The following is a 22,810-nucleotide window of genomic DNA, read 5'->3' as shown; positions in this document are numbered from 1 at the left end:
CATCCAAGTGGCCTTTGCGCTGCCGGCCATTTTGGCGCTGGTGGCTACTCCTTCTTTGGCCGCTCTTGCCACAGAGCTGTATGGCAGCTGTCAATTAAGCACGGAGGCTGTTCAGACATCACGCTAAGCCATGGTAGAGCCCACTAACCATCTTGCAGCAAGTGGTTAATGAATGTGGTTAGTCCATGGTTAATAAACCACCATCGTTGGGACAGACGCCTGTTCAGATGTCACACTATGCCAACATGGTTAGCACAAAACTCCTAGCCATCATGGCTTGGCGTGATGTCTGAACAGGACCTGTAGCTGCGGGCGGCCTTGCAGAACTTGCACTGAGTAGGGAGTTGGACTAGATGACCTGCAGGACCCCTTCTAGCTCTGTGATTCTATGAAATGCATACATACATTCAGTGTATCATTCAGTTTGGCGCTTCCTCCCAAGTCAGTATGCATAGTGAGCCAACAGTTTGAATCAATAGGAATGGTGGTTATACTGTTTTGCGCTTACAGGAAGGGATCTCCTTGGCCTCTCTTGGTTGCTTTCCCTCATGTTAGTCTCAGGAGTTTCTGGTCTTAAAACATGATACTGTTGTGTGGTTTTCAAGGCCCGGGCTTGGTTTGCAGCCAACTGATCAAGTTACGGAGAACTTGTAGTCAGGCGGAATGGAAAAGATGCACATTCTTACTGAGAGAGTGCAAAATTGATTACAAATGCAAATATGTATAAATCCTAAGAATAGCTGCATTTGTAGCCAGCTGTGCCCTATAAATAGCTGAGGAAGAGCTACTTATCCATTCTCCTCAGCGAAGAGGAAGGATTCTCAAAAGCTCCAACGCCAGTAATAAACGTGGATTTTATGTAAGTAGGGTCACCAACTGACCAGGAAAAAAGAGCTTGTCATGCTCTTGTGCCTTTAACACAGGGGTGGAAAACCTCAGGCCTGCAGGCTAAATCTGGTCTTCAGGGGTCCCCCAGGTGGCCACCCCATTCCCTTTTCCCCAACCACTGATTGTTTGGTGGTTTCCTGACTTTTGTGCGTGGTTTCCTCATTCTAAAAGGTTGAAATGCCTCTTCTAAGGCTTAGTTACTGGCAGTAACAGCTTTAAGCTAAAATATGGTATTTGTCGAGAATGAAGGCCTGCTCTCTACCATGCGAATAGGCCGGGCTGTCACGTCCGAGGTAACCCCCCGGAGCTGGTTGCTATCTAGCAGTTCCTCGGCCCTGCTGCTCTAGGCCAAGCTCAGTCGGTGTTAATGGGGAATGAGATGGCCGCTGTGTCTGGTGGGATGCTGCCCCTTCTGAGGTGAGGGTGGTCCGCCCAGGGCTGAGCTATGATTCGTTCACGAGTTCTGCCCTGAGTTGCTAGGGCCTGGCCAAGCCTTAACGAGGGGACCGAGGACGGGGAGGCTCGTCTTCGTTTGCCTTGATGTGTTGATGGCTGGAAACTATGCTGGAAGGCCCATACTTGGTATGTATAGGATTGACTAGCTAGCTTTGTTATTTTGCTTGGGGGTACGTATGAAGGCTCTCAGCGTTCCTGGGTGTTCTCTTTATTCTAATCTCACCTGCAATTCCCTGTACAACCTACCATCTCTCGCCTTCCCTTCCCAATTGCCCCTTTTCCGTCAATAAACTTTCCCCCCAACTTTCAGTTGGTGTGGTGTATTCTGCATAACTTCGGTGCTAATTTCAGCGCCGATCGGCCTGGGTGAAAGGCTACTGGGTTATTGTGGGGATTTGTGGCCAGGTTTGGCCTGACCTACCTTGCAGGGTTGTTGGGACTAGTCGCAGCAATCCTTCACAGTATTGTTAGTATTTGGGCCCCACCCCTTTCCCTTCAGCCCTGCCCACCACTGTAATGCCCTCCCCCACCCGAGCTCCTCTGAAATGGAATTTGGCCCTCGGGCTGAAAGAGTTTCAACAGCCCTGCCCTAAACATAGTTCCCTGCTAAATGCTGCAGATCAGCCTGAAAGAGACAACTACTGGGGTGGCTTCAAAAGTTGGCAGCCTCATACACACGTGTCATGTTTAGATGAATTGGTAAGATTCATTTGAATCAGTCAAAGGATATTTAATTAATTAAATGAATGTTGCAGAGCTAGTTGCGTGTTGTTGTTTTTAGTTGTTTGCTAATATTGTTGCAAGATTGGACTGCAGCACATTAATGGAGCTGGAGACGGGTCTTAATAGTCCCTGCAAAGTTCCCAAGTATCTCCTTTGTTAGGGAAATTGCCCACAATGACTAGGAAATGGACACCTCTCTGGAAGGTTAGTGCTGTTCTGGTAAAAGGGCATGCCTTTATCCTTCCACCTCTCTTTGCAGGTAAGAAAGACGATGTCATTAGTGCTATATTTTTCGTGCCCTTGGGCAAGACACCCCATATGCACCCACTCCCTCAGTGAGTCTGCCTTCTCACTGTCACCACCTCCTCTTTCTCATCAATCCTCCCACTTGCTTAGTTGACAGGCAGAGAGCCTGTGAGCAAATAGGCAGTGGCATCTCCTTCTCACAACCAATGCTGCAGGTATTGGATAAGGCAGGTAAACAAGCAGGTTTGTTTACAACCAAGAGAGGCAGGTAAACAAGCAGGTTGCAATGGTGAAGAGGAAGAGAAGCTGCGGGGAGTTCTTGTCTGTGGGCCCCTGCTAAGGTGTGGGCCCTCAGCAGGTGCCCAACCCTGCCTACACTTGAAGCCAGCCCTGAATGTATTCTAGGTGTCTGTGCAGGAAACAAAAACATGGACTTCAATTTTTGAATCAGAGACAGAGAGCTGAATTGGGGTATCTGTAAGCATCTCTAGGTGCTGGCTATCTCCCTGGAGACTTGATGAGGGAACAGTGGACTTTCGCTGTCTGCTGGAGTGTTTAATCTGTGCCTCCACCTATGCTCAAGATGTACCTTTGTAAATAAGCACAAATATCACAGAACACCAGTGACTCACCAGCATCGTCCTTCCAAAGGAAACCAAACCTGGGTGAGCGCTGTACCCCGGAACATCTCAGCACTTGGAGGAGTGGGGCAAGCAGAACAAGATTTAGTTTACGCATATTGTGGACAAGCGGTTAAACAGTTTGAACAAAAGTAGCGTTGATGTCAGTAAACAACGGTGCATGTTTTTGCTGAGTGACAATAGGGCCTCCAGAGTTTTGTTGGCAAGCTGAAGGAGGAGGTTTTCATTTAAATTTGTGACAGTGAAATTGTCTTTCAGGGGCCAAATAGAAGATTAGATCATGGTTTTGGATCCTGGGTCCAATTTCAAGTGTCATCTCCAGATGGCAAAACAACATTCAAAGGCAGCTGCAGCAAGAACACAGGAGGTGTGGGGGAGAGGGGAATACAGGCTTCAGTTGTTTATCCCAGAAAATTCCTACTGACATATATGCAGCAGTTGCGCTTTGAGGGCTGCAGCTTTAATTTATGGTTGTTGTTGTTTATTCGGTCAGTCGCTTCCGACTCTTCGTGACTTCATGGACCAGCCCATGCCATTTTGGCCGTCACCACCCCCAGCTCCCCCAGGGTCGAGTCCGTCACCTCCAGAATATCATCCATCCATCTTGCCCTTGGTCGGCCCCTCTTCCTTTTGCCTTCCACTTTCCCTAGCATCAGCATCTTCTCCAGGGTATCCTGTCTTCTCATGATGTGGCCAAAGTACTTCAGTTTTGCCTTTAATATCCTTCCCTCAAGTGAGCAGTCTGGCTTTATTTCCTGGAGTATGGACTGGTTGGATCTTCTTGCAGTCCAAGGCACTCTCAGAACTTTCCTCCAGCACCACAGTTCAAAAGCATCTATCTTCCTTCGCTCAGCCTTTCTTATGGTCCAGCTCTCGCAGCCATAGGTTACTACGGGGAATACCGTTGCTTGAGCTATGCGGACCTTTGTTGTGAGTGTGATGTCTCTGCTCTTCACTATTTTATCAAGATTTGTCATTGCTGTCCTCCCAAGAAGTAAACGTCTTCTGATTTCCTGGCTGCAGTCAGCGTCTGCAGTAATCTTTGCGCCTACAAAGACAAAGTCTGTCACTGCCTCCACGTTTTCTCCCTCTGTTTCCAGTTATCAATCCAGCTGGTTGCCATAATCTTGGTTTTTTTGAGATTTAACTGCAGCCCAGCTTTTGCACTTTCTTCTTTCACCTTTCTCATAAGGTTCCTCAGCTCCTTCTCACTTTCAGCCATCAAAGTGGTATCATCTGCATATCGGAGATTGTTAATGTTTCTTCCAGCAATTTTAACTCCAGCCTTGGCTTCATCAAGCCCAGCACGTCGCATGATGTGTTCTGCGTACAGGTTGAATAGGTAGGGGGAGAGTATACAACCCTGCCATACTCCTTTCCCAATCTTAAACCAGTCCGTTGTTCCGTGGTCTGTTCTTACCGTTGCTACCGTTGCTACTTGGTCGTTATACAGATTCCTCAGGAGGCAGACAAGATGACTTGGTATCCCCATCCCACCAAGAACTTGCCACAGTTTGTTATGATCCACACAGTCAAAGGCTTTAGAATAGTCAATAAAACAGAAATACATGTTTTTCTGAAACTCCTTGGCTTTCTCCATTATCTAGCGGATATTGGCAATTTGGTCTCTAGTTCCTCTGCCTTTTCTAAACCTAGCTTGTACATCTGGCAAGTCTCATTCCATGAATTGCTGGAGTCTACCTTGCAAGATCTTGAGCATTACCTTACTGGCATGTGAAATAAGTGCCACTGTTCAATAGTTTGAACATTCTTTGGTGCTTCCCTTTTTTGGTATGGGGATATAAGTTGATTTTTTCCAATCTGTTGGCCATTCTTGTGTTTTCCAAATTTGCTGGCATATGGCATGCATCACCTTGACAGCATCATCTTGCAAGGTTTTAAACAGTTCAGCTGGGATACCGTCGTCTCCTGCTGCCTTGTTATTAGCAATGCTTCTTAAGGCCCATTCAACCTCACTCTTCAGGATGTCTGGCTCTAGCTCACTGACCTCACCATCAAATCTATCCCTGATATTATTATCCTAATATCCTTCCTATACAGAACTTCCGTATATTCTTGCCACCTTTTCTTGATCTCTTCTGCTTCGGTTAGGTCCTTGCCATCTTTGTTTTTGATCATACCCATTTTTGCCTGGAATTTACCTCCGATGTTTCTAATTTTCTGGAAGAGGTCTCTTGTCCTTCCTATTCTATTATCTTCTTCCACTTCCGCGCATTGCTTGTTTAAAAATAATTCCTGATCTCTTCTGGCTAACCTCTGGAATTTTGCATTGAATTGGGCATATCTCCCCCTATCACTGTTGCCTTTGGCTTTCCTTCTTTCTTGGGCTGCTTCCAGTGTCTCAGCAGACAGCCATCTTGCCTTCTTGGTTTTCTTTTTCTTTGGGACGTTTTTTGTTGCCGCCTCCTGAACAATGTTGCGAACTTCTGTCCATAGTTCTTCCAGGACCCTATCTACTCAATCTAGTCCCTTAAATCTATTCTTCACCTCCACTGCATATTCATGAGGAATATTAGTGAGCTCATATCTAACTGATCTGTGGGTCTTCCCTATTCTCTTTAGTCTGATTTTAAATTGTGCAATAAGAAGTTCGTGATCTGAACTACAGTCAGCTCCAGGTCTTGTTTTTACCAACTGCATAGATGTCCGCCACCTTTGGCTACAAAGGATGTAGTCAATCTGATTTCGGTGTCGACCGTCTGGTGAAGTCCATGTATAAACTCATCTCTTTGGTTGTTGGAAGTGAGTGTTTGTTATGCACAGTGAGTTGTCTTGGCAAAATTCTATCAGCCTATATCCTGCTTCATTTTGTTCTCCCAGACCATGCTTGCCTGTAATTCCAGGTGTCGTTTGACTACCCACCTTAGCATTCCAGTCTCCTGTAATGAAAATAACATCTTTTTTTGGCGTACTACCCAGTAGGTGCTGCAGATCCTCCTAGAACTGATCTACTTCTGCTTCTTCAGCATCTGTGGTTGGGGCGTATATTTGGATCACTGTGATGTTAAATGGCTTACCCTGAATTCGAATTGAGATCATTCTGTCATTTTTTGGATTGTATCCAAGCACTTCTTTAGCCACTTTATTATTAATTAAGAAGGCTACTCCATTTCTTCTGTGGTCCTCTTGTCCACAGTAGTAGATCTGGTGGTCATTTGATGTGAAGTGGCCCATTCCAGTCCATTTCAGTTCACTGACACCCAAAATGTCTATATTTAATCTTGACATCTCCCCAATAACCACATCCAATTTGCCCTGGCGCATAGATCTTACATTCCAGGTTCCTATGGTGTGTTGATCTTTAGAACATCGGATTCGTCGTTCACCACCAGCACCATCGGCTGCTAGCTGTCCTTTCGGCTTTGAGCTAGCTGCGTCATCACATCTGGGGCTAGTTGAACTTATCCTCTGTTCCTCCCCAGTAGCATTTTGACCATCTTCCAACCTGGGAGTCCCATCTTCTGATGGTATACCGACATATCCGTGGTTGTACTGATCTATTTAGTTTTATGGTACCCTTCCCCAACCCTCCAGATATGTTGGCCTACAACTCCCATAATCCTCAGCCAACATGGGAAGGCTTAGGGGTTACTGAGCAGCTAGTATTTTACTGGGCTAGTCAGTAAAATAATGTTCTGTGTCAGGTGACTAGTTATTTATTTATTATTTATTATATTTCCATACCGCCCAATAGCCAAAGCTCTCTGGGCGGTTCACAACAATTAAAACCACAAAATACAGCATAAGATGCATTATAAACATTTAAAAGTTTAAAGCTACAGTGTAAAATAAAAATAAAACCTACCAGCGATGCAGAGATTTAAAATACAATAACAGATTTAAAATAACAGATCTAAAAGGCTAAAATGCCTGAGAGAATAAAAAGGTCTTCAACTGGTGCTGGAAAGAGCTCAGTGTAGGTTCCAGGTGAGCCTCTCTAGGAAGCTCATTCCACAACTAGGGGGCCACAGCAGAAAAGGCCCTATTTGTATCTAAAAACTCCAGGGAAGTCCAGATTGACCCACCAGATTCTGCTGTGTCCTTACCTCAGATCCACCCAGTCCTATCCTGGATCTTTTCTGGATCTGCTAGATCCTTTGAGGCTCTGCCCCGATTTTGCTCTGGTGTCATGTGTAGGCCAGCTACCTACATATCACCAAAATAGAGCAAGTGCATCACTGCCCCCAGAAAAGAGGACAGACATTTGCATATGTTAATTTCTATGTGTAGATGCAAATTTGGAAGTCATGACTTTAAACAGGAATACAGTACGCCTCACCATAGTACAGAGGGTGGTAACCCGGTCAAATCCAGGTTCATGCGTGAAGCGTATTTCCATGTCCTTCAGCAAGTCGCTTTTTCTCATCTAAAACTTATCTTGCAGAATTGTTGTGATATTTAACTGGGATAAATCACTATGCTAACTGAAGCCCAACAATGGGAAGCCCAACTGTGTAACGCTTTACTCTGAGGTCCGTCTGCTGCCAGCATTGTCATCTTCGTCACCAGGTTAAGGCTTTCCTCTACTCCCAGGCATTTGACAGCATATGGCGAGACAGTTCTTTTTATCATGTCCTGGTACTTTTATTGTTAATTGTTTTTAACTTGTTTTTAAACTGTTTTAAATTCTGGAATGTTCAAGGATTTATATTATGTTTTACCATGCTGTGAACTGCCTAGAGAGCTTTGGCTATTGGGTGATACAGAAATGTAATAAATGAAATGAAACAATATTGGGGTGGTGGTTTCCTCCTATAAGGCAGAATGTTGAACTGGATGACTTCAGAGATTGAGCAGGTCTGTGAAATGCCATGAAGGGCACAGAGTTAAGGAACAATGGCGTTGCTAATGCAAGTCATGACCATTAGATGTTCCTCGATGTCTCCCACATCACTTCCTACTTATCAAATAAGATGAGCTCCTAAAATAGCCCTATCAATATGGCAGGCTTCAGCATATCGATTTATTTCCAAAGTGGTCTTTGGCATTGAAACACTCACTCGCCTCTCTAGTTTGCAATATTGTATTGAAATCCTGGCCTGCTAAAAGTCTGTGGGAAATCTATATCTATATATCTATCTTTACTGGCCGCCCAAGTCACCAGGAAGAAATCTGAAAACAGGGTCCAAATGTATGAATTAAAAATGTGAATGGCATGTGCGGTTTAGTGTTGCAAAGGTTGCCTGTAAAAATACTGGGGTGGTCTGGGGAGGTCAGGGGGTGGAACCAGAGCCTGGAGAAATCCAGTGGGTTTGATGAACAGTTGTGTCATTGCAATTTGCTCTCCGTGGGGCTGCCTTTGAAAAGTGTCTGGAAACTGCAATTAGTACAGAACTGACTGGAGCTGGCTGTCGGGAGCATAAAAACATAAGAAGAGCTGTGCTGGATCAGACCAAGGGTCCATCTAGTCCAGCATTCTGTTCACACAGTGGCCAACCAGCTGTCGACCAGGAGCCCACAAGCATAGGACTTTCATACTGAAAAAAGCTATGCTGGTTTCCAGTTTGTTTCCAAGCCCAACCCATACTATCAGTTATGACCATTATAGCACAATCCTTGGCAAGTTCACTCAAAAGTATGTTCTACAGTGTTCAGTGGGGCTTACTCCTAGGAAAGTGTGCATAGGATTGCAGCCTTGAAGACCTAAATGGTTTGGAGCGAGGCTATCTACTGAGAAGTAAGCCCTGGTGAGTTAGGGATGTAGGAAGCTGGCTTATACTGAGTCAGAATATTGGTCCGTCTAGCCCAGTACTGTTGATTCTGACTGGCAGTGGCTCTCCAGTATTTCAGGGAAAATTCTTTCCTAGCCCTACCTGGAGATGCCAGGAATCAAACCTGAGACCTTCTTCATGCAAAGCAGGTGCTCTACCACTGAGCTACGGCCCCTCTGAAGGACATCTTGCTCCTACATGAACCTGCCTCGATGTTAAGATATTCTGGGGAGACTTTCTTGCATGTCCCACCTATCTCAGAAGCATAGTTGGCGGGAATACAGGATGGGGCTCCTTGGTGTAGGATATCATCCCAAGGTAGGGATGGCTGTACTCCCTTATTGATGGCTTTTCATCAGTGCAAAAAGACTTTACTTTAAAATTAGGCCTTTGGCCTGTAGGTATAGCATTACTCTCCTCCTTATTCTTTTGAATTAAATTACATTTTACTACTCACTCACATTTATGCTGCTGTTAATTGTACATTTAATTTGGCTGTATTGCTTTAGATAATTTTTGGAGTGTTTTATTTCTATGCATTATGATCTTTGTTGCAAACCATCTAGATCACATCTCTAGTAGAAAGGCTGAAATCTGAAGGACTAAGAATAGAACCAGGGCAGAATCTGCTGAGTTAGGAATATGTGAACATATGAAGCCTACCGAGTCAGACCTTTGGTCCATTATAAGGACAGTGGCTCTTCAGAGTGTCAGGCATGGGTCTTTCTCGCCTCGCTACCTGAATCTTTCTATGTGGTGACTGAATTTGGGACCTTTTGCTTGCAACATATGTGCTTTATTATTTATTTAAAGCATTTTTACTGTGCTCTTCAGCCAAAAAAGGTTCCCAAAGTGGCTTACATGAGGTCAGTAACAAACAAGGCAATCCCTGCCCTTAGGCATACAATCTAAAAGGCGAGTCACAAAAGGAAAAGTGGAGGAGGAGGGCAGAGGAAAAGAAGCAAACTCAGTCACTGTTTCTTGAAGTTACCGCTCTACCACCGAGCTATTGTGTGCGTCTACTTTTCAAGCTGGTTAACTAATTTGATAATGTTATTTATTTTAGACACTGATCGAGCTTTAGCACTTCTGGAAGATTATTGTAAGAAGCTGAAAAAGCCAGAGGAGCAACAACTGAAAAGGGCGATTAAGAAGGTGATGGGCATCTTTAAAAGCAGTTTATTCCAGGCATTGCTAGGTATGTAACACTGGTTATGCTTATTTTTCATGGTTGCTACGATTCATGCATTTGGATGCTAAAAATGTATGACTTGCAGATCGTTTGCATAATTGGCATAGTAAAGGGGTGTCCCATTTGGCTTATGTGTCCTGATGGTTTATTAACTGTGGTTGCTATGACAGTATTCCCCATAGGGAGTAACTCTTTTCTCTCTCTGCCATTTCCTGAAGTAAATACCATCTACCCTTAGCTGCTATTTACTTCCTTATGGGGACCCATCACTATCCTTAGATTTTTGGGAAAACCTTTCACACTGGGAAAGCAGCAGAGGGGCAAGGTTAACCCCTCCCCTCCCACATTGCTATGGTGTCGATCTGATTTTGGGGCCCCTTTGCAGCTGTGATTTGCCAAAACTTTAAAGAAGTGAAAGATGTAATCATGGATCTCCAATATATTTTCTTGTTTGGCCCTAAAAGGAGGTTGAGCTCTGTAGTGACATTGGGAAATTAGTTGTGCTGCTGACTGTGATTGCTATACAGTAAGCCTTGGATAGGATGGGTGTTTGCCCTGAAAGTGCTCAGAGCTTTTCGAGTATTGTAGTAGAACTCTTGAAAATTCCTGCAGCGCCCACCACCTGATCCCTATCTCCCTTCCCTAAGAATTTCCCTTGGAGAAGGTGGAGGTGGAAGCAAAACGTGTTCTCATGGACCTCTCCCAGTGTCTTTTCCTGTTGGTGACTGGGAGACAAGTCCCAGAACCTTAACGGGGGTGGGTTCCACTCTTTCTTCCCCCATCCTCTGTGTTTTGTATCGTGTAGCCCGATGAAGACTTCTGGACAGCTCAAAAGCTTGCACGTGTTTGTGGGATTTCGGTTGGTCCGAATAAAGGTATTTCCCAAGAGTGGTGGGAGCATCTGATGGTCTGGGGCTTTCTACTTGACATAAGTGAACATGTAATGGATTTAGTTGCCTGCTAGGGATTCTGGGCCTTGGAATCCCAGTCACTGGCAGGAAAACGTGCTTTGCTGGATCTATGAGAGCCCCCCCCATCTTCCCCTTCCTTATGGCAAGGGCTGTGGTCATGGGGGAGGAGAACAGGTAGGAGGCGTGGCTGGGCTCTTGGGGAGGTTTTTGTAGAAACAAAGCGGACACAGGCTGCTTGCAGGAGGCGGTTTCTGCTTCAGTTCTGCTCCTAAGAATATGAGCAGGCATCCTCAGATTCTTGCATCATCTCTAATATTGGAGGCAGAAGGCGACCTGCTCTCTTCTTTGTCTACATCTGTAGGGTATCATTTCGACATCACTCAAGTCATTGTCTGTCTTGTTTTGGGGGGAATGCTGGTAATATATTTGGCTAGAAATTGTTGTTTTTTAAACTTTTGAAGTTTTTTTTTAAAAAAACAAAACATTATTTGAACGATGCTGTGGCTTCTCTCTCTGTGTCAAGACATTTTATATGAGGTGAAAAAGGGAGATGTTTGCACCAAGGCTTATCTTCCATTGTGTTGTTAACTACAGTAATGCCCATGTTCAGATGATCATATCTCCATTTATTAAGCCAAGGGCTCAATCCTATGGGGATAGTTGGCCGCCTCCGAACTGAGAGATGGCTGACTATCCAATGCAGGGCAGGAGGAGCGTAGAGGGGAGCCTATTCTCCGTGCTCCGGCCGCCCTGCATTGGCGGCTAGATGGCCAATTTCAGCTGTCTAGCCAGGGCACCTCGGAGCAGGTGGGGGGGGAGGGGGGAGGCCAGACGGCTCATAGGAAGCATTGTACCAGTGCTTCCGCAGTCCCCTCCCTGCCCCCAGGAATGCCCCCCTTTTGGTCCTCTGTGCTGTTCGTCAGAGTGTGGAACCAGGGATGACCACGTTTCCTATGGGGGGGGGGAGTCGAATTTCTGGGAACCGAGCTCAGAGTGCTGGCTCCGAGCTTGGTTCCCATAAACTGAAAAATTCTATTGCTGTCTAGACGCTGTCTAGTGGCCATAGGATTGTGCCCCAAGCTATGCGCATGTCTTTTGCCTGCACATGCAGCCCCTTCATTCCTCTCTTCATGGTTGCAGCAATCAAACTTTGTTGTTGTTGTTCAGTCGTTCAGTCGTGTCCGACTCTTCGTGACCCCATGGACCATAGCACGCCAGGCCTTCCTGTCCTGCGCTCTCTCCCGGAGCGTGCTCAAGTTCATATTCATTGCATCCGTGATGCTATCTAGCCATCTCATCCTCTGCCGTCCCCTTCTCCTTTTGCCTTCAGTCTTTCCCAGCATCAGGGTCTTTTCCAGGGAGTTTTCTCTTCGCATTAGGTGGCCAAAATATTGGAGCTTCAGCTTCATTATCTGTCCTTCCAATGAGCACTCAGGGTTGATTTCCTTTAGGATGGACTGATTTGACCTCCTTGCAGTCCAGGGGACTCGTAAGAGTCTTCTCCAGCACCACAGTTCGAAAGCATCAATTCTTCGGCACTCAGCCTTCCTTATAGTCCAGCTCTCACAGCCATACATTACTACTGGGAAAACCATAGCTTTGATTAGACGGACCTTTGTCAGCAAGGTGATGTCTCTGCTTCTTACTATGCTGTCTAGGTTGGCCATAGCTTTCCTCCCAAGGAGCAAGCGTCTTTTAATTTCATGGCTACAGTCACCGTCTGCGGTGATCTTGGAGCCCAAGAAAGTAAAATCTGTCACTGCTTCCATTTCTTCCCCTTCTATATGCCAGGAAGTGATGGGGCCAGATGCCATGATCTTCGTTTTTTTAATGTTGAGTTTCAAACCAGCTTTTGCACTCTCCTCTTTCACCCTCAACAAGAGGCTCTTGAGATCCTCTTCGCTTTCTGCCATGAGGGTGGTATCGTCTGCATATCGGAGGTTGTTGATAATTCTCCCGGCAATCTTAATTCCGACCTCTGATTCATCCAACCCGGCATTTCTCATGATGTACTCTGCATATAAGTTAAATAAGCAGGGTGACAATATGCAACCTTGTCGTACTCCTTTCCCAATTTTGAACCAATCGGTTGTTCCATGTCTGGTTCTGACTGTTGCTTCTTGACCCTTGTACAGGTTTCTCAGGAGACAGGTAAGGTGGTCTGGTACTCCCATCACTTTAAGAATTTGCCACAGTTTGTTGTGATCCACACAATCAAAGGCTTTAGCGTAGTCAATGAAGCAGAAATAGACGTTTTTCTGGAATTCTCTTGCTTTCTCCATGATGCAGCGAATGTTGGCAATTTGATCTCTAGTTCCTCTGCCTCTTCGAAACCCAGCCTGTACTTCCGGTAGTTCTCGGTTCACATACTGCTGAAGCCTAGCTTGTAGGATTTTGAGCATCACCTTGCTGGCATGTGAAATGAGCGCAATTGTGCGGTAGTTTGAACACTCTTTGGCGTTGCCCTTCTTTGGAATTGGAATGTAAACTGACCTTTTCCAGTCTTGTGGCCACTAAAGCCTCAAACCATAGTTTCCATTTCATCCAAACTGGGAAACTGTGGTTGCCAGGTTCAGAACAATTCAGGATATTAAACCATGGTTTGAAATTGATTTAGTATCCTTGGTGGTTCTAAAGCCGGTAACTGTAGTTTTCCAGTTTGGACAAAATGGGAAACTATGGTTAATTAGAGACTTTGTGGTATAATTGAGGCTCCAACAAAGAGCCCATGCATATCTTGGCTTAATAAGGCAAGATGATATCATCCAAATCAGCCATAGTTTTGCTATAAAAACATGAAAGAGTCTACCTATTAAATCAACAGGCTGGGGGAGGGAAATGTAATTTCATAAGTGATAGTGCATTGATCTTTTCCCTTGACTTGGGATGACCTTTCTTCATTCCCGTGACACTTTTTTATTTTATTAAGGAGATTTTGGAATGGTAAAACATGCATAATCTCTCATTATCAAATTGTTTTGTTCTTTTGATGGCTTAGATCAGCTGATATCACAAAGTGATTGTAAGAGCATATTCTAAGTTTGTGAGATGATGCCATTACATAATCAAAATCAGTTTTTATTATGTAATTACTATTTTTAAAATAATCACACTTTTGAATCTGTTTAGGATCAGCCTTTGCTGGCTGCCTCATATTCATCTGTGCATTAAAATGTCACACATATTTGTTGCTTTGATCTTCTGGCTTTCTGGGGTCTGTTGCTGCCTTTGCAGATTTTGTCACCTGGAGGAGGTCTGTCTGCATAGCTCCTTCGGATGCACTCCAAACCCTTGGATAGGGGTGGGGGATGGCCTCCAGGTGCATTGGTGGCAGGGCCTGCGACCCCCCCATGTGTTCTTCACCATGAAAGGTGTGTGTGATTTCAACCCCCCACTAATTATAAGCTGTGTGAATAAATATTTCCTTTTGTCCATTGGAGGCTGGTGGCTCCGATGTCATGGGGTGATGAAAACGTAAAGTTGGGGGTAACAATGGGCGAAGGTTTATGCACCACAACGGAGAGAACAGCTCTAATAGCGCTCAATAATAGTCTTCAGCAACATGTAGGAAGAAAGCCAGACTATAAAGCACATGGTCTTTGATGTCTGTATACTAATGCCCAGAGTATGGGAAACAAACAGAACGAGCTGGAACTCTTAATACGGGAGGGAAATTATGACTTGATAGGTGTAACTGAGACTTGGTGGGATGACTCCCATGACTGGAATACAGCAATTGAAGGGTATAAACCTGTTCAGAAAGAACTGGAGGAACAGAAAGGGAGGTGGAGTCGCACTATATGTTAAAAATACATATATCTGCACAGAAATACAGGAGGATGAGCTTGGCAGCCCCATCGAGAGCATCTGGGTTAAAACAAATGGAGCAAAGAATAAAAGGAACCTGGTGGTCAGAGTCTACTACCGGCCATCCAATCAAGGAGAAGACAAGGATGATACTTTGAAAAGCTGATAGCCAATGTTTCAAGGAATCATGATGTAGTAGTAATGGGGGACTTCAATTTCCCCGCTATTTCTTGGGAGACAAATTCTGCAAAACATGGCCCCTCCAAGAAATTCCTGACTTGTGTGGCGGATAACTTCCTCCTACAGAAAGTAGAGGAAGGAACTAGAGGATCGGCTATCCTTGACTTGATCCTAACCAACAGAGATGACTTAGTGGATAAAGTAGCAGTTACAGGAACTCTGGGGGAAAGTGATCATGTTATACTTGAGTTATTGGTTCTAAAGGAGCCGAGTGTAGCCAAACACGTACCCTGGATTTTAGGAAAGCCAATTTTAATAAACTCAGAACAATGATAAGTAAAGTTCCATGGCAAACGACTCTAATGAGAAAAGGAGTCCAAGATGGGTGGGGATTTTTAAAAAAGGAAATTCTGAAGGCACAATTACAAACAATTCCAACAAGACAAAATGGCAGAAGACAACAGAAGAAGCCAATGTGGCTTCACAAGAAGCACAGAATTGTAGGGATGGCATCAGGAAGGCTAAAGCTGAGAACGAGCTGAGGTTAGCGAGGGATGCCAAAAGCAACAAAAAAGCTTTCTTCAGCTACATGCATAGCAAAAGACAGAGGAAAGAAAAGGTGGTTCCGCTATTAAATAAGGATGGGAAAATGAAAGCAGATGACAAAGAAAAGGCAGAAGTGATCAATTCCTACTTTGGCTCAGTCTTTTCCCAAAAGAGGGCCTATGAGCCCCCTGGCAAAGGTGATTGCAGCTTGAGATTGATAGGCATATGGTCAAGGAACACCTAATTACTTTGAATGAGTTCAAATCTCCAGGGCCAGATGAATTGAGAGTAATAAAGGATGTGGCAGAAGAACTCTCAGAACGACTGTCTATTATCTGTGAGAAATCATGGAGGATGGGTGTCAGATGACTGGAGGAGGGCTGATGTTGTCCCTATCTTCAAAAACGGCAAAAAGGAGGAACCTGGGAGCTACAGACCAGTCTGACATCAATCCCTGGGATAATTCTGGAGCAGATTATAAAACAATCAATCTGTAAGCACCCTGAAAACAATACAGTGATTACTTGAAGCCAACATGGATTTGTCAAGAACAAATCCTGACAGACTAATCTGATCTCATTTTTCATTCAGGAAACCTCCTTTGTGGACTGTGGGAATGCTGAAGACATAACATACCTTGACTTCAGCAAAGCTTTCGACAAAGTGCCCCATGATATCCTGATGAGCAAACTAGCTCAAAGTGGGCTAGATGAAACAACGACCCGGTGGATCCACAGTTGGCTACAGAATCGGACTCAAAGGGTGCTTATCAATGGGACCTTCTCAAACTGGGGAGAGTTAACGAGTGGGGTACCGCAGGGCTCAGTCCTGGGCCCAGTGCTCTTCAACATTTTTATTAATGACTTGGAGGAGGAGGTGCAGGGAATGCTGATCAAATTTGCAGATGACACAAAATTGGGTGGGATAGCTAATACTTTGGAAGACAGAAACAAAATTCAAAGTGATCTGGATAGACTGGAGCACTGGGCAGAAAACAACAGAATGAAATTTAATAGGGATAAATGCCAAGTTCTGCAACTAGGGAAAGAAAGCAAATGCACAGTTACAAGATGGGGGATACGTGGCTCAACAACACTACAAGTGAGAAGGATCTTGGAATTGTTATCGATCACAAGCTGAATATGAGCCAACAATGTGATGTGGCTGCAAAAAAGGCAAATGCTCTTTTGCACTGCATTATTAGAAGTATAGCTTCCAAATCCCATGAAGTACTAGTTCCCCTCTACTCAGCACTGGTTAGGCCTCATCTGGAGTATGGTGTCCAGTTCTGGGCACCACATTTTAAGAAGGATGCAGACAACTGGAGAGGGTTCAGAGGAGGGCAACGAAGATGGTCAGGGGACTGGAAACAAAGCCTTTTGAGGACAGACTGAGAGTACTGGGCATGTTTAGCCTTGAGAAGAGAAGACTGAGGGGAGATCTGATAGCGCTGTTCAAGTACTTGAAAGGTTGTCGCAGAGAGGAAGGACAGGATCTCTTCTCGATCATTCCAAAATGCAGGACACAGCACAATGGGCTCAAGTTACAGGAAGCCAGATTCCAGCTGAACATTAGGAAAAACTTCATGACTTTTAGAGCAATACGACAATGGAGCCAATCACCTAGGGAGGTAGTGGGCTCTCCCACACTGGAAGCATTCATGATGAGGCTGGACAGCCATCTGTCAGGGATGCTCTGACTTGGATTCCTGCATTGAGCAGGGGGTTGGACTTGATGGCCTTGTAGGCCCCTTCCAACCCTACTATTCTGTGATTCAGTGATTCTATGAATCTGCTCTGGGTTTCAGTCAGAACTCTAAAGGAGCTATCCAAGGTACTTTCAGAACCCTTTACAGCTCTGGCTGAAATCCAGAGCAGATTCAGTGCCTCACTGACATCAGAGCCACCAGCTTCCACTGCTTTTGTCCATTCTGAATGTCCTGCCAATCAGTTGACCTGGGTGACCCTGTGGTCAAATATTATGAGAGGAATAGAAGCTGCGTTCCGGTGTTATGCCTGAATAGGGAACTGCAGCGTACCCTGGGGGTGGGGGCACTTGTACTGGCCCTACCCCCAATGTCCTCCCATGTGCCTGCCCTGTCCTCTCTGACACCTTCTTTCCCACATTGAGTGGGAAGGTCTTCTAGGTGGATTTGCTTGAACCCAGTCAGGGACCCTGATAAAACACAGTTCCAGATTGAGCAGGCGTTGGGAGCAGGGCTGGTGCATTCAGGCTCATGCCTCCTACATGTGTTGAAGGAAACCTCTCCCTCTCAGCTTTCTCCACACCATACATCATTTTATAATCTTCTGTCATGTGGAGGCAAAATCATCAGGTGAAGCTTTTAATGGTACAGAGATTAACACAAGGAGTCTTCTTCATATCTATTAAAGGCACAGGAGTGGGAGACCGCCAAACAAGTTGCCAACCAAGAAAATCTGAGGCTCTCCTGGGTGAATAGAGAAGAAAAGGAGGGAAGTCACTAATCCAGCGACAAAAGGAGAGAAAACAAGATTAACCAATTACCTGGGGAGGCGGTGGGCTCTCCCACACTGGAGGCCTTCAAGACGAGGCTGGACAGCCATCTGTCAGGGATGCTCTGACTTGGATTCCTGCATTGAGCAGGGGGTTGGACTCGATGGCCTTGTAGGCCCCTTACAACCCTACTATTCTATGATTCTATGATTCTATAAGATGGCAATAATACTGTTTATTTGGCCGGATGCATTTTGATGGAAGTCTTCCAGGAGCATTGCATAATACAGTACTCTCCAAATACTATTTTGCAAATTATTCTCCCCAGAAAATTGGTGCTGTTGCAGCATCAGCATTTTTGCCTGGCTCTCCCGTGTGCTAGAAAACCCTTAGAATCGGCACTGTCCTCTTCCATCTGGCAGTCTGTACAGCCAGCTTTTTGTGGATGGTGGGAGCTGTAATCCAAGACATATGGAAAACACCAGGTTGGAGAAGGCTGCTGTACAACCTGGACCAGAACCGAGCAACAGCACTTGGGAAGGCATCTCGACGCTAGTGCTGATTGGACTTGGCAGTTGCAAGAGCAATAATGGTCTGATGCAATCCATAAATGCCATTGTCAAGAAGGGCTGCTAATGAGTTATTAAATGGGTGTGTGAGAGAGACACCCAAAATCCATGCAACTGCCTTGACATCTTTGTAGGGCCATGTTTCTCAAATCTTTCAAACTTAACACTAGTGATGCTTGAGGAATTTGATGTTGTGAGTTTCGATGTGAAGTGACCTGACGTCTCCCAGACTAACATGCAGTTTGGAGCATAATTATCCTTCAGATCTCATGCTTCTCCAAATTTCATAATGTAGGTTGAAATCCTATGCATGTTTAGACCAAAAAAAGTCCTACAGCTCCCAGCATTCCCCAGCCAATATAGCTGGCTGGGGAATGCTGGGAGGTGTAGGACTTATTTTCAGTCTAAACATGGAGAGGATTGCACTGGCCTTTAATGACTCAAAAATGTACCAAAATGCATTTAAGAACGCACATTTCGGGATAACATACATTTAGAAATATGCGTTTTTGTGAGAAAATATGTTCAAACATACACGTTTAAATCCAAATTTTCATGAGGATTAAAAAGATATTTGCGGATTGGTGTGGAAATGGGATGGAATGCATTCATGAATTGTTGTTCAGTCGTTCAGTCGTGTCCGACTCTTCGTGACCCCATGGACCATAGCACGCCAGGCCTTCCTGTCCTGCGCTCTCTCCCGGAGAGTGCTCAAGTTCATACTCATTGCATCCGTGATGCTATCTAGCCATCTCATCCTCTGCCGTCCCCTTCTCCTTTTGCCTTCAGTCTTTCCCAGCATCAGGGTCTTTTCCAGAGAGTTTTCTCTTCGCATTAGGTGGCCAAAATACTGGAGCTTCAGCTTCAGTATCTGTCCTTCCAATGAGCACTCAGGGTTGAGTTCCTTTAGGATGGACTGATTTGACCTCCTTGCAGTCCAGGGGACTTGTAAGAGTCTTCTCCAGCGCCACAGTTCAAAAGCATCGATTCTTCGGCACTCAGCCTTCCTTATAGTCCAGCTCTCACAGCCATACATTACTATTGGGAAAACCATAGCTTTGATTATACGGACCTTTGTCGCCAAGGTGATGTCTCTGCTTCTTACTATGCTGTCTAGGTTTGCCATAGCTTTCCTCCCAAGGAGCAAGCGTCTTTTAATTTCATGGCTACAGTCACCGTCTGTGGTGATCCTGGAGCCCAAGAACGTAAAATCTGTCACTGCTTCCATTTCTTCCCCTTCTATATGCCAGGAAGTGATGGGGCCAGATGCCATGATCTTCGTTTCTTTAATGTTGAGTTTCAAACCAGCTTTTGCACTCTCCTCTTTCACCCTCAACAAGAGGCTCTTGAGATCCTCTTCGCTTTCTGCCATTAGGGTGGTATCGTCTGTGTATATGAGGTTGTTGATAATTCTCCCAGCAATCTTAATTCCGACCTCTGATTCATCCAACCCAGCATTTCTCATGATGTACTCTGCATATAAGTTAAATAAGCAGGGTGACAATATGCAGCCTTGTCGTAGTCCTTTCCCAATTTTGAACCACGCGGTTGTTCCATGTCTGGTTCTTGCTGTTGCTTCTTGACCCTCGTACAGGTTTCTCAGGAGACAGGTAAGGTGGTCTGGTACTCCCATCACTTTAAGAATTTGCCACAGTTTGTTGTGATCCACACAATCAAAGGCTTTAGCGTAGTCAATGAAGCAGAAATAGACGTTTTTCTGGAATTCTCTTGCTTTCTCCATGAGCCAGCGAATGTTGGCGATTTGATCTCTAGTTCCTCTGCCTCTTCGAAACCCAGCTTGTCCTTCCGGTAGTTCTCGGTTCGCATACTGCTGAAGCCTAGCTTGTAGGATTTTGAGCATCACCTTGCTGGCATGTGAAATGGGCGCAATTGTGCGGTAATTTGAACACTCTTTGGCATTGCCCTTCTTTGGAATTGGAATGTAAACTGACCTTTTCCAGTCTTGCGGCTGTTGTTGAGTGTTCCAAATTTGTTGGCATATTGAATGCAGCACTTTAACAGCATCATCTTTTAGGATTTTAAATAGCTCAGCTGGAATACTGTCATCTCCACTAGCTTTGTTGTTACTAATGCTTCCTAAGGCCCACTTGACTTCACTCTCGAGGATGTCTGGCTCAAGTTCAGTGACCCCACTATCATGGCTATCAAGGACATTACTATCATGGCTATCAAGGACATTAAGATCTTTCCTGTATAGTTCTTCTGTGTATTCTTTCCACCTCTTCTTAATCTCATCTGCTTCTGTGAGGTCCCTGCCTTCTTTGTCCTTTATCATGCCCGTCTTTGCACAAAACATTCCCTTGAGATCTCCTATTTTCTTGAAGAGATCTCTAGTCTTTCCCATTCTGTTGTTTTCCTCGATTTCCTTGCATTGTTCATTTAAGAAGGCCTTCTTGTCTCTCCTTGCTATTCTCTGGAACTCTGCATTCAGTTGGATATATCTTCCCCTTTCTCCCTTGCTTTTTGCTTCCCTTCTTTCCTCAGCTACTTATAAAGCCTCATCAGACAGCCACTTGGCTTTCTTGCATTGCTTTTTCTTTGGGATGGATTTCGTTGCTGCCTCCTGAACAATGTTACGGACCTCCGTCCATAGTTCCTCAGGCACCCTGTCTATCAGGTCTAATCCCTGAAATCTATTCCTCACCTCCACTGTATATTCATAAGGAATATGATTTAGGTCATACCTGAATGGTTTAGTGGTTTTCCTTACGTTCTTCAATTTAAGCCGAAATTTTGCAAGAAGCAGCTCATGATCTGAGCCACAGTCAGCTCCAGGTCTTGTTTTTACTGACTGTATGGAGCTTCTCCATCTTTGGCTGCAAAGGACATAATCAATCTGATTTCGATATTGACCATCTGGTGATGTCCATGTGTAGAGTCGTCTCTTGTGCTGTTGGAAAAGAGTGTTTGCTATGATCAGCATGTTCTCTTGGCAAAACTCTATTAGCCTTTGTCCTGCTTCATTTTGTACACCAAGGCCATGCCTGCCTGTTATCCCGGCTATTTCTTGACTTCCTACTTTAGCATTCCAATCCCCTATGATGAAGAGGACATCTTTTTTTGGTATTAGTTCTAGAAGGTGTTGTAGGTCTTCATAGAACCCATCAACCTCAGCTTCTTTGGCATCAGTGGTTGGGGCATAGACTTGAATTACTGTGATGTTGAATGGTTTGCCTTGGATTCGTACTGAGATCATTCTATCATTTTTAAGATTGTACCCCAGTACTGCTTTTCCCACCCTTTTGTTGACTATGAGTGCTGCTCCATTTCTTCTAAGGGATTCTTGCCCACAATAGTAGATATGATGGTCACCTGAATTAAATTCGCCCATGCCTGTCCATTTTAGTTCGCTGATTCCCAAGATGTCGATGTTCAATCTTGCCATCTCATGTTTGACCACCTCCAGTTTACCTTGATTCAATGATCTGACATTCCAGGTTCCTAAACAATATTGTTCTTTATAGCATTGGATTTTCTTTTCACCACCAGACACATCCGCAGCTGAGTGTCCTTTCGGCTTTGGCCCAGCTGCTTCACTCTTTCCGGCGCTACTTGGAAATACCCTCTGCTCTTCCCCAGTAGTATATTGGACACCTTTCGACCTGAGGGGCTCATCTTGCGGCGTCATCTCTTTTAGCCTTGTGATACGTTCCATGGGGTTTTCTTGGCAAGAATACTGGAGTGGGTTGCCATTTCCTTCTCCAGTGGACTACATTTTGTCAGAACTCTCCGCCATGACCTCTCCGTCTTGGGTGGCCCTGCACGGCATAGCTCATGGCTTCACTGAGTTACGCAAGCCCCTTCACCACAAGGCAGTGATCCATGAGCATTCATGAATAAACACATGCAAAATTGACACAGACCAGAAATAGACCCTCTATTTGTACTCAGGACCAGTCCTCTACCTTCTGCTCTCCCACCCCCAAAATAGCATGAACCGTCTGACCCTTTGAGCATGCAGAGATCCTTGATGTGCATTCAGATGGGTATGATGATGTGTGGATTGGAGTAACATACTAGTACAACACTGGTATTACTGGATGAATAGCAGCATGATACTTTTTTATGCACTTCCCCCTTCTTTTTGGTATGTGTTGTGTGTGTGTGTGTGTGTGTGTGGGCTTTGCATCAGATTTTGTTTTTGTTTCTAGACTTTCCTTATAAGCAGGTGCTTGGAGATTTCTTGTTCTCAGTGTATTCTTCGCATGCATTCCTTATTTAAAAATTCTTTGAAATTATTATTATTTAAATAAAAGGAATAGAAACAGGACACGTCCAAATCTGTCCTAAAACTGAATGGAGTGGGGAAACATCATTAGGAAACAGCAGCAAGGTGATCAATCACCCTGTGTATCCCTAGAATCCGGTGTCATCCCATGAAGCTGCTTAGTGGGAGATTCAGGGCAGATAAAAGGAAGGGTGT

General features: G+C 44.8%; 1 protein-coding gene across 1 annotated transcript in view; it reads left to right on the top strand.

Annotated features, from left to right (window-relative positions):
- Positions 1-22,810, top strand: part of DLG2 (discs large MAGUK scaffold protein 2) — a 1,591,953-nt gene that overhangs the window by 21,774 nt on the left and 1,547,369 nt on the right. The window contains exon 3 of the mRNA XM_084842537.1: positions 9,753-9,884. Coding sequence (XP_084698663.1) covers positions 9,753-9,884 — 132 coding nt within the window. The remainder of the gene's footprint in view (positions 1-9,752; positions 9,885-22,810) is intronic.

This window comes from Heloderma suspectum, chromosome 3 (genome assembly GCF_057233095.1).
Source record: "Heloderma suspectum isolate Gila_16-S chromosome 3, 16-S_ref, whole genome shotgun sequence".
Lineage (NCBI taxonomy): Eukaryota > Metazoa > Chordata > Lepidosauria > Squamata > Helodermatidae > Heloderma > Heloderma suspectum.
Note: the sequence above shows the minus strand (reverse complement) of the source record. Positions and strands in the feature narration are given on the sequence as shown.